Source organism: Callithrix jacchus, chromosome 22, assembly GCF_049354715.1.
Source record: "Callithrix jacchus isolate 240 chromosome 22, calJac240_pri, whole genome shotgun sequence".
NCBI lineage: Eukaryota > Metazoa > Chordata > Mammalia > Primates > Cebidae > Callithrix > Callithrix jacchus.
In genome coordinates this window covers 49,905,473-49,917,609 of record NC_133523.1, presented here as the reverse complement: position 1 = coordinate 49,917,609, position 12,137 = coordinate 49,905,473, and the positions used below count along the sequence as shown (strand labels likewise).

The 12,137-nt window shown below is 47.7% G+C and overlaps 1 protein-coding gene and 1 pseudogene across 1 annotated transcript in view; both read right to left on the bottom strand.

Moving 5' to 3' along the window:
• Window positions 1-3,456, bottom strand: part of ZNF264 (zinc finger protein 264) — a 31,642-nt gene extending 28,186 nt beyond the window's left edge. The window contains 1 exon segment of the mRNA NM_001270904.1: window positions 3,039-3,456. Coding sequence (NP_001257833.1) covers window positions 3,039-3,071 — 33 coding nt within the window. The 5' untranslated portion in view covers window positions 3,072-3,456.
• A 3,604-nt stretch (window positions 3,457-7,060) lies between these two features.
• On the bottom strand, window positions 7,061-8,144 carry LOC100384963 (farnesyl pyrophosphate synthase pseudogene; annotated as a pseudogene).
• Between the last annotated feature and the right edge of the window lie 3,993 nt (window positions 8,145-12,137).

The window sequence follows — 12,137 nt, the reverse complement described above, 5'->3', positions numbered from 1 at the left end:
AGGAGTCTCCTATTTAAGGCCACTAGAGAATGACACAGGACAATGGAAACAACAGTGGACTGTGAGATACAGATACTAAGGGTTTTAAAAGGACAGGGAAATGAGGAAATGGTAATAATAGCAATTATGATTACAACAGCAATACAAGTCTCACTGGTCCAGCTCGGTGCCTGCCCCATGTTGAAGGCTTCACATCCTGTGTTAAAGTGATTAGAAGTCCCCAGCTCCAAACACGTGAAACTGACACTTGACAGCTGTTACCTCAAATATATAATTTTCTTTCTTTGAGCCTTGATTTCTGGATCAATACAATAATACTTCCCACTAGTAACAGTTGTTAAATTTAAAGAGAAATTATCTGATGCTCAGTGTGCTCTGGGATTTTTATTAATCCTTCCACAGCCCCTGCAATCAATACCATCATGGCCTCCAGTCAGTGACTTGATGTGAAGGAAGCTGTATCAATTCACCCCGTCACACATCTCACCACCGCAGCTAGGATCTAAACATGGAGTTACCATGATTCATGGTCTAACAGTGTAACTCCAGCACTTCATCACAGCAAATCTAATGCAATGAAGTTATAAAGCATTTCCACTCATTTCTGCCTTTAAATCCATTTCACTTAGCCCTGAAAACCTATCTGTGGGCCAGGCATGATGGCTCATGCCTGTAATTCCAGCACTTTGGGAGGTTGAGATGCGCGGATCACTTGAGTCCAGGACTTCCATACCAGCATGGCCAATATGATGAAACCCCATCACCGGGCGCGGTGGCTCACGCCTGTAATCCTAGCACTTTGGGAGGCCGAGGTGGGTGGATCATCTGAGGTCAGGAGTTCAAGACCAGCCTGGCCATCATGGTGAAACCCCATCTTAAAAAAAAAGAAACCCCATCTCTCCTAAAAATACAAAAATTCACCAGGTGTGGTGGTACATGCCTGTAATCCCAATTACTTGGAAAGCTTGGACAGGAGAATTGCTTGAACCCGGGGGGTAGAGACTACAGTGAAGCAAGATTGCGCCCCTGCACTCCAGCCTGACTGACAGAGAGAGACCCTGTCTCAAAACAAAACAAAACAAAAAAAGCTATCTGCGAACACGGGCACAGAAAGCACAACATTCCTCACTGACCCCACATGAGAGGCACTGGAGAGATTTGCATCTACTTGGAGAACGACGGGCCCCAGACCCGCTTCCCATGACCTCTGGGATCTCTCTGGGTCTCCCAACCCACTCTCCGCGCCCCCCACCCCCCGAAAAGGAAGTTCCGACATAACTTCTCTCTTGAGCCCACGGAACACGAGTGGCCAAGGATAATGCCGGCTGTGGCCATGAGAATAAAAATGAGAATAAGGGCCTCTGACCGGCCACAATGTCTGTATTAGCTGCGAATGGGTGGAACATCCAGGAAAAGACCACACACTCCTTCCCTCCTTGTCTCAGCAGCCGCAGAAAACCAGGGCAACCTCCCAGGCCCTCCTGGGCCTCCTGAAACGTACAATATACCTTGTGTCTGCCCACGCACTTTGGTCGGTCTGTTGCTGCCCTGCCCTCCACTTCCCCACTCAGAGCCCCAATTTCCTGCTGGAATGAGACCCGGTCCCCCAGAGTGGATGCTTGCAGGCCAAGGATGATGGGAGTCCCCAGAGGAAGCATCATTCACTCGACAACCTACAAAGCTCCCTCCAGCAGGCCCAACACCCCTTAGGACCAGGTATAAATTAAGTGGCTGTAGTCCCAGCTACTCGGGAGACGAGGCAGGGACCCCCACCTGAACCCAGGAGGCGGAGGTTGCGGTGAGCCGAGATCGCGCCATTGCACTCCAGCCTGGGTAACGAGAGCAAAACTCCGTCTCAAAAAAAAAAAACAAAAAAAAAAGCTCCCGTAATTTTAAACAAGACGATGCTTGGATGACCTCGGACTGTTCCAAATGCAGCCCTGGTATCAGCTCTTTCACCAAGGAATGTATTCCTTTATTCCTTCTCATGGAGATAGGCATTTAGAAACCAAATCTTCTATTAGCTATGTGTCGTGCTATTAGTATGTAGCAGTGCATCCATCACCTGAGTCCTGGACACTGTAGCTACTACGTACTTCTAAATCTTTCACCCCCTTCTGAGTCTCCAGGGTCTATTATTCCACTGAGGCTGAGACAAACAAATGCAAAAATGTTCACGTGTACCAACAGTTCAGCTTCCAGTTATAAATGAGAACATGCAGCTGGGCGCGGTGGCTCACGCCTATAATCCCAGCACTTTGGGAGGCCGAGGCGGGTGGACCACGAGGTCAAGAGATGGAGACCATCCTGGTCAACATGGTGAAACCCCATCTCTACTAAAAATACAAAAAATTAGCTGGGCACGGTGGTGCGCGCCTGTAATCCCAGCACTTTGGGAGGCCGAGGCGGGTGGACCACGAGGTCAAGAGATCGAGACCATCCTGGTCAACATGGTGAAACCCCATCTCTACTAAAAATACAAAAAATTAGCTGGGCACGGTGGCCCGCGCCTGTAATCCCAGCACTTTGGGAGGTCGAGAGGGGTGGACCACGAGGTCAAGAGATCGAGACCATCTTGGTCAACATGGTGAAACCCCGTCTCTTCTAAAAATACAAAAAATTAGCTGGGGGTGGTGACGAGTGCCTGTAATCCCAGCACTTTGGGAGGCCGAGGCGGGTGGATCACGACGTCAAGAGATCGAGACCATCCTGGTCAACATGGTGAGACCCCGTCTCTACTAAAAATACAAAAAATTAGCTGGGCATTTTGGGAGGCCGAGGCAGAAGAATTGCCTGAACCCAGGAGGCAGAGGATGCGGTGAGCCGAGATCGCGCCATTGCACTCCAGCCTGGGTGACAAGAGCGAAACTCCGTCTCAAAAAAAAAAAAAAATTAAGTGGCAAACCAGCTCTACACACCAAAGCGAACGACCACCGCGAAGACAAATCCGGGGGCTACCCGGGCTCCCACCCACTACGGGAACCGCCTCTGGCCCGGCACGGGAGCGGCGACGGCGAAGCCACCGTCCGTCCACTCACCTGAGCCCGGTCCGTCAGCACCGCTGCCGCCATCACGTCACCCCCTGGGCCGCAGAGCTGGGACAGAGGAGCCCCGGGCGGCTCGGCGGACCCCCACGTGTGCCCGGCCCTGGCAGCCGCGCTCGGGGCCGCCGCCTCCTCGGTGGCAACGGCTCTCCAGACCCAGGGCGCCGCCTCCCCGATGGTATCGGCGATGCAGACCCAGCGCGCAGCCCCGCTGAAGGGCGGGGGAGGAGAGACCGCGGCCTGACGGCGACCCAGGAACAAGCCCGTTGACGCTCGGTCAAGCTCGTACAAAGGTGCGCCGGGGATTCCTACTCTCCTCCCCGCCTCGGTCCTGACTAGGGCCCTGGAAAGCGGCCCCGGCCGAGACCCTCAGCGGCTCCAGACTGCTTCGGACACAAGCGCAGAGAAAAATGGCGTCCGCAGCGAACAACCCGGAAGTCCCGCCCCCGCCGGTGTGGGCCGCCGGAAACGTCCCCGTCCTAGGCCACCATTGGCCCAGCTCCCGCTGCAAGCTAAATGCACAGACTTGGCCGGACGCGGTGGCTCACGCCTGTAATCCCAACACTTTGGGAGGCCGAGGAGGGTGGATCACGAGGTCAAGAGATCGAGACCATCCAGGTCAACATGGTGAAAGCCCATCTCTACTAAAAACACAAAAAATTAGCTGGGCATGGTGGTGCGTGCCTGTAATCCCAGCTACTCAGGAGGCTGAGGCAGGAGAATTGCCTGAACCCAGGAGGCGGAGGTTGCGGTGAGCCGAGATCCCGCCATTGCACTCCAGTCTGGGTAACAAGAGTGAAACTCCGTCTCAAAAAAAAAAAAAAAAAAAAAAAAAGGCACAGACCTCTAGGTACTGTAGGTTTCCTAACGTGTTCAGCCAGGAGAGGAATGCTTCACGGTGCAAATTTTCCTCCCAGGGAAAGGCCCTCTCGGACCCAAGGACATGCTCCAGACCCACCTCTTTGCTGTGGGCACAACTCGAGGGGAAGGATGGAGGGACAGAAGGTTAGCCCGCTTTCTTCTCTGGGGAAGATCGGAGCTCGGGAGACAGGGACTTTAGTTCAGGTCAGGGCACATGCAAAGGCGCAGAACTGGGTCCTCAGCTCGCCTGGCGACTGGCACTCTTTCAGATGCCTCCTCCCTGGATCATCTTCTTGGAAGCCACAAAAAAATAGCCTGATGACCGTCTGGAAGCCCTGCCCCGACATGTGTGCGTAAATGGCCCTCTTTTGGGCCTCCTTTGCACCAGCGCAGCCTCCACGCGATGCAGGGAATCCTGTAGTTGGCCCAGACCACACAAAAAGTGGATTTGCCCACTTCTGAGATGGGGAGCCTGCAAGTGGAGGAGGCTCGTAGACTCAGGATGGTTAGTTTGAAATGTCTATAAAACCACAAAGTATGTAATCCCAGCACTTTGGGAGGCTGAGGCGAGTGCATCACAAGGTCAACAGATCAAGACCATCCTGGTCAACATGGTGAAACCCCGTTTCTACTAAAAATACAAAAAATTAGCTGGTCATGGTGGTGCGTGCCTGTAATCCCAGCTACTCGGGAGGCTGAGGCAGGAGAATTGCCTGAACCCAGGAGGCGGAGGTTGCAGTGAGCCGAGATCGTGCCATTGCACTCCAGCCTGGGTAACAAGAGCGAAACGCCATCTCAAAAACAAAAACAAAAACAAAAAAATTATAAAGTATCTCTGTCACAGGCAATTCAACTTACACTGCGTGTTGGAAGAAGGTTTGAGCATTGACACATGAATTTAAGAGTTGTTATCTTACACTGTTATTTCAAGTCATGATACTGAGTGAGACCATCAAGGCAATAAATGTAGATGGAGAAGAGAATAGACAGAGCCTGAGCAGGTGACCGAGTCTACATCATTAAGTGGTTAATGACAATATTACCGGAAAGGCCAGACTTTACATCTAGGTGCTCGCTGCACAGAAGGCCAATCAGTGAGACAATGAGTGTTGCCAGGGAGGAAAGGCTTTATTCGGTGTTGCAGTTGAGGAGAATGGGAGATTAATCCCAAATCCCTTTCCTCAACTGACCAAAACGAGGGGTTTATACATCAAGGAAGAAGTATAACTATGTGTGAGAAAACAGGAAGTAGGAAGGGGTCAGGAAGAGGAATGGGTCAACAGGCAGCAGACAGTTATTTAGGCAATCATGATGGGTAAGGGGTACAGCATGTCATTTTCCAGATGTGGTAATCCAGCAAGTTTCAACTTCTTGGTACTGTCTGGGAGGCCTGATGCTTGGGTTCCTTAGAAAGGAAATCAGATTAGGTAACTCTAAGTGGCTCTAGTTTTAGGAATGGGAGGCTCAATGTCTATAATGTGTTTATTCAAAAGAAACCATTAATATCAGTTTTTTTGGACACTGGAGCTGGTTTCACTTCCCTCTTTCTGTTTATCAATTCCTCAATCATGGGGCATCTGGACTTGATCTTTCTGGCTGCTTTATGCTGAGGAGGGCTATTGCGGGCAGCTCCATGCCATAGATGACCACGTGGCCACTCAGATTAACCCAAAGATTAATCCAACACTATATTTTTCTTTCCTTCCTTCCTCCTTTCCTTCTCTTTCCCTCTCCCTTTCCTTTCTTTCCTTTGAGGGGACTTTGCTCTTTCGCCCAGGCTGGAGTGCAGTGGTGCAATCTCAGCCCACTGCAACCTCTGCTTTCCGGTTTCCAGTGATTCTCATGCTTCAGCTTCTTGAGTAGCTGGGATTACGGGTGCCTATCCCCACGCCCAGCTAATTTTTGTATTTTCAGTAGAAACGGGGTTTCACCATGTTGGTCAGGCTGGTCTCAAACTCCTGACCTCGTGATCCACCTGCCTCAGCCTCCCAAAGTGAGCCACCACACCTGGCAGCGCTGTAGTTTTCTTTGGAAACACAGTTTTTCTCTCTCCAGTCCCTGACTTCCATCAAAGGCAAATCATAGTAGGAACAACCTATCTGCAAAATAAGCTTCTGTCCCACTATGCTTACCCAAACAAAGTTCAGCAAGAATCACTGTTTATACAGTTCCTCCTAAATTGGCGTTGCTGGAACCCCTCACAAGGAATCTCTCAGACTTGACCTCCAAAGACCTCTCAAGCGCAGCCAAAGCTTCATCTGCACCTGCAGATAACTGCATGAATTAGGTGAAAACCCCTTTTCTTAAGGCTCCAAAACACCTTGAGGTTCCTGGGCCTATCAGAGAATGGCACTGTATTTACTACAGGCCAGGAACCCTGCAAAGGAACTGCGTACACAAGATATGAGGCCAGTCCTTCCAAAGGCTCCCATCAGCTCCACAAAGTCAGTCTTAATTCCTCAAAGCAGTCTTCTCATACTTAAGAACATACCATTCCAGTCAAGCCCTGGGAAAATACCCAGTGCCTACAATTGTGTTACAAAAGAACGTGGATTTTTAAAAACGGAGATAGGGTCTTGCTCTTTTACCCAGACCGGAGTGCAGTGGCATGATTATAGCTTGCTACAGCCTCAAACTCCTGGGATCAAGTGATCCTCCTGCCTCAGCCTCCAAAGTAGCTGGGACTACAGGTGTGTGCCACCAGACCTAGCTAGAAAGCAGATTCTTATTGAACATATGCAAACAACCACATTGCCATGAATTAATAATATTCACAAATAGTTTCTGAATTCTGGAGAAATCAGGCAGAGAGAGAAATAGTCTTCAAATTTTGTTTACAAGTGTATTCTCAATTGTTGAAGGCTATAGATAGCTCGAAGGAAAAAAGTTTCATGGAGACAGAAAGTAGATTTCAAAAAAAAGTCCTCCTGACTCAAAAACAAAAAAGAATCAGCAATGTTTAAAACAAACAAAAAATAGTAAGTTCAGTCCTTGGAATAAATCTGTGTGTGGGTGTGGGTGGGGTGTTGGTGCGGGCGAGTGTCTGTTTATTCCTTTTCTCCCTAATTCCATTTCTCAACTGCATGAATCCTTTTTTTTTTTTTCACAATAATTTATTTATTGAGAGCCTCCTCTCCGCCCTTGCAGTCCCTAGGTCACTTTTTCCGCTTGTAGATTTTGCGCACAAGCCCCAGAAAGATAGCTGGGGGCAGGGCGCTGTGTACTGTTCAATGAGAGCCATAATGTGGTTGTAACTGTCTTCCTCATACTTCGAGAACGTGGCCGGCAGATCCAGCTCCTCCTATAATGCCTTCACTCTGGCCACCTTCTCAGCCTCCTTCTGCCCGTAATTTTCCTTCAGGATCTGGCACTGTTTCGGAGTGGACCGTTGCAGACACTGGACCACCAGCCAGCTGCATTTGTTGTCCTGCATGTCAGTGCCAACTTTGCCAGTCACACTGGGGTCCCCAAAGAGGTCCAGGTAATCATCCTGAATCTGAAAGAACTCTCCCATCTCCAGCAGGATCTTCTTGGCATTGGCATGCTCCTTCTCGCCATCAATTCCTGCCGTGTACATGGCTGCAGCTACAGGAAGGTAGAAGGAGTAGAAAGCCGTCTTGTACTTGACAATGGATTTGTACCTCTTTTCAGTGAATCTGCGGAGATCCACATTGTCCTGAGGGGCTGTGATGAGGTCCAGGGTCTGCCCAATCTCAGTCTGATAGGAACTCTGCAGGAAGAGCTCGATCAGGTTCAGGTGATGGGCCTGCTCCGGCAGTAGAGCTTCAGCAGGTGGTAGACACATGCTTTCAGAAGGATAGCATCATTGATGGCATCCAAACCCACACCTGGCTTCCGATACCAGCAGATCTGTCCCCGGCGGGTGAGGGATGAATCCATGGTGTTATCTGTCACCAGGAAGAAAGCTTACAGCAGTTCCACACACCAGCCCACAGTCAGGGCCCGCTGGAGACTATCAGCATCCTGTTTCCTTGGCTCCATCAGCTCCCGGAACGCTACGAGCCCCGTCAAACCCCGGTGATACTTGCCTCCAATGGCGTTGTACTCCAGGACCTCCTTGAGCCGAATGATAGCATCTCCTGTCTCTGGGTGCCCCATCTCATCCTCAGTCAGCACCGTAACAATCTGGGAGAAGTGCTGAACGAAATCCTGCTTTTCTTGGGCATAAACATCTGATTTCTGGTCTCCATTCATTCTGAGGGAGGAGCAAAGGGCTCTGTTCCTGGATGCAGGTTCCTGCTTCTGCATGAAAGATACTTTTTATCCTCTTGGCTCCACAATTAATGGAGAGAAAAAAAATCATCAACAGTGACTTTTAACAGTGCTTAATATACTATATAATAAAATATTTTTCATTTATAATAGTACAGTCCATGAAATCAACTCCTGCTCTGCAACATATTGGATACATATATATGTACATAGTTATGTATTTTATGAATACATCAGCCTTCTAATTAAAGTCCTAGAAGTTTTCACTCTAGACCAATAGAACAATCTCCAAAGCTACCAGGAGCTTGCATTCAAGAGTCCTTCTTATGAAGTCTCCGAAAGAAGCCCTGAACTGTAGCTGACTGCAAGCCACTTTCCGGAGTAGAATCAACGACAAACAATAACTGTGGATGACAAAAGTCTTAGGACAACCGTAGTATAAAAAAAATGGACAAGAACATTTGCTTCTTTCTATGACATAAGACAAATACATGAGACCGGGCGCGGTGGCTCAAGCCTGTAATCCCAGCACTTTGGGCGGCTGAGGCGGGTGGATCACAAGGTCAAGAGATGGAGACCATCCTGGTCCACATGGTGAAACCCCGTCTCTACTAAAAATACAAAAAATTAGCTGGGCATGGTGGCGCGTGCCTGTAATCCCAGCTACTCAGGAGGCTGAGGCAGGAGAATTGCCTGAACCCAGGAGGTGGAGGTTGCAGTGAGCCGAGATCGCGCCATTGCACTCCAGCCTGGGTAACAAGAGCAAAACTCCATCTCAAAAAAAAAAAAAAGACAAATAAATGTGCTTTTCTCAAGTTTTATGAGTGGGAGGGTCAGTCTCTGTGTGATGGCTTTGCTTGAATGCACTTAACTACAATTTGAATGCTGGGGCATATTGGGTTGATTGTATGGACACCACGGTTGCTGTGTCCTGAGGACACGGCCACTCCTTGACTACCTATCCTGCTTCACTGGTATATACTAAAAAGACGCCGGTGATACTGCTGAAGTTCTTAAATTGCACAGGATTTCCCACTGCAATCAAAAATTATCCATCCCACAGTATCAACAGTGCCAAGACTGAGAAACTCTGGGTTAAAGGACAGTCACAAGAAAGGATTAGGTAAGGGGAAGCAGATCAGAGTTTAGGGCTCTAGGCTACTATAATGGTTATCTTTAAAACCTTCTTTCTTTTTCTCATTTTATTTTGTTGCCCAAGCTGGAATGCAATAGCACGATCACGGCTCACTGCAGCCTCTACCTCCCAGGCTCAAGCGATCCTCCTGCCTCAGCCTCCAGAGTAGTTGGAACTACAGGTGCCTGCCACCCCACCTGCCTAATTTTTTTTTTTTTTTGTATTTTTTGTAGAGACAGGGTTCTGCCATGTTGCCTAGGCTGGTCTCAAACTCCTAAACTCAGGCAATCCACCTGTCTTGTTCTCCTAAAGTTCTGGGATTATAGGCGTGACCCACTGTGCCAGGCTAAAACCTTATTTATTGACTTCTTCCCGTCTAATTCAACCTGTACGCTAGGAACCACTTTCTTTTTCTAAACCTGTCACTCTCATCTGTAAGATCAGTTTCATTGCATCAGCCCTCCAAACTCATCCAAACTACAGCTGGGACATATCTAAATGTAATGCTTCTACTTTTCAGTTCTTTCTCACATAGACGAAGACACATGCACAGAGCAACATTGGTATTAGAGGAGCATGGCATCTATATTAGTCTGTTTTCATGCTGCTATGAAGACATACTCGAGACTGGGTAATTTATAAAGGAAAGAGGTTGGACTCACAGTTCTGCATGGCTAGAAAAGCCTCAGGAAACTTACAATCACGGCGGAAGGTGAAACAGGCACATCTTACATGGTAGCAGATGAGAGAAGTGACAGCCCAGTGAAGGGGGAAGCCCATTATAAAACCATCAGATCTCATGAGAACTCACTATCATGAGAACAATATGGGGGAAACTAATTCAATTGTCTCCACCTGGCCCTGCCCTTGCCACCTGGGGATGATTAAAATTCAAGGTAAGACTTGGTGGGGACACAGAGCCAAACCATATCCTCATCCTTTTTTCAGCATCTGGTTTATTGTGCTGTTTTGACTGGTAGACCTTCATTTTATTCAACAAGCATTTGGGGATGCGGAGTTTTCCCTGATCATCAAACTTGACTTTTGTTTGCCCTTTGACTAATTCTGATGTACTGTTCCTTACCTTGCTCCTAATAATGGACATTATGCTACTGGGTAAGTCTCCCTTTACAGCTTCATTAAAAAATTAAGATTGCCATAGGAGTACATATATACATGTAAATGAGAGATACAGAGAACTGGTTAAATCTAAATAAGAACTACAGATTGTAGCAATGTCAATTTCCTGATTTTAACTTTGTACTATATAAAGATGTCTTCATTTGAAAGAGCTGGATGACGAATACACAGAACTCTGCACTATTTTTTATCATTTCTGCATCTCCATAATTATTTTTTAAAATCTAAAAATGCAAATAAAAAGGCACTATTTTAATTTCCAAATGTTTTTTCTTATTTTATTTATTTATTTTTATTTTTTGAGACAGAGTTTCACTCGTTACCCAGGCTGGAGTGCAATGGTGCGATCTCGGCTCACCGCAACCTCCGCCTCCTGGGTTCAGGCGATTCTCCTGCCTCAGCCTCCTGAGTAGCTGGGATTACAGGCACACACCACCATGCCCAGCTAATGTTTTGTATTTTTAGTAGAGACGGGGTTTCACCATGTTGACCAGGATGGTCTCGATCTCTTGACCTTGTGATCCACCCACCTTGGCCTCCCAAAGTGCTGGGATTACAGGCGTGAGCCACCGCGCCCAGCCCCAAATGTTTATAAGTGTTCCCACTCTTACACAATCACTCAACCTCCCATTTCTGACACCACGTCTAAAGGAAAAAGCAAACTGTTCTTTTCTTTCTACTCTCTTAAAACAGAACATTTGTGTGACCAAATGAGTGGAGTTTTCATCCATCCCAGTTCTCCGGGAGACATCACTAGGTGTCCTATCAATCAAATCTGACACTATCTACTTGAAAGAAGTGTCAGATCCCACAGGTTGAGGACCGAGTCCCATAAAATTGCCCTTCACTTCAGATGCCAATCACAATCACCAGGTTGTGGCCTGTGCTTTTGACCAACTACATTAGAATTGGGGTTCCCGGCCGGGCGCGGTGGCTCACGCCTGTAATCCCAGCACTTTGGGAGGCCGAGGTGGGTGGATCATGAGGTCAAGAGATCGAGACCATCCTGGTCAACATGGTGAAACCCTGTCTCTACTAAAAATACAAAACATTAGCTGGGCATGGTGGCGCGTGCCTGTAATCCCAGCTACTCGGGAGGCTGAGGCAGGAGAATTGCCTGATCCCAGGAGGCTGAGGTTGCGATGAGCCGAGATCGTGCCATCGCACTCCAGCCTGGGTAACAACAGCGAAACTCCGTCTCAAAAAAAAAAAAAAAAGAATTGAGGTTCCCACAATGCCCTGGAACTCATTTCTAGAATGAATCATAGAACCCAGAGAAACACTTTGCTTATGTTTACTGTTTTATGATAAAATACATCACAAAGGATGCAAATGAACAGCCAGATAGAAAAGATACATAGGGCAAGGTATGTGAGAAGAGGTGTGGAGCTTCTATGCCTGGCACACTCAATGTTTTCAGCTGTGGGTAACCCATATAGGCACGGAGGAAGGAGAGCTAAGCAGAACCCTGGCACAATGAAACCTGAAGAATATCTCAGTTTATAGTATTACTACTCAGTTATTTCCTTTTATACAACCCTTTATATAATCATATATTAGTTTATAGAATTAGGGCTTGAAGTTTATCCCAGTTTAGTATTACTACTCAGTTATTTCCCCTTATATAATCCTCTCTATATAATCATATAATAGTTCATGGTATGAGTGCCTAAACAATATTTCCCTACATAGATGTAAAATGATATCTTAGTTCATAATCGGAG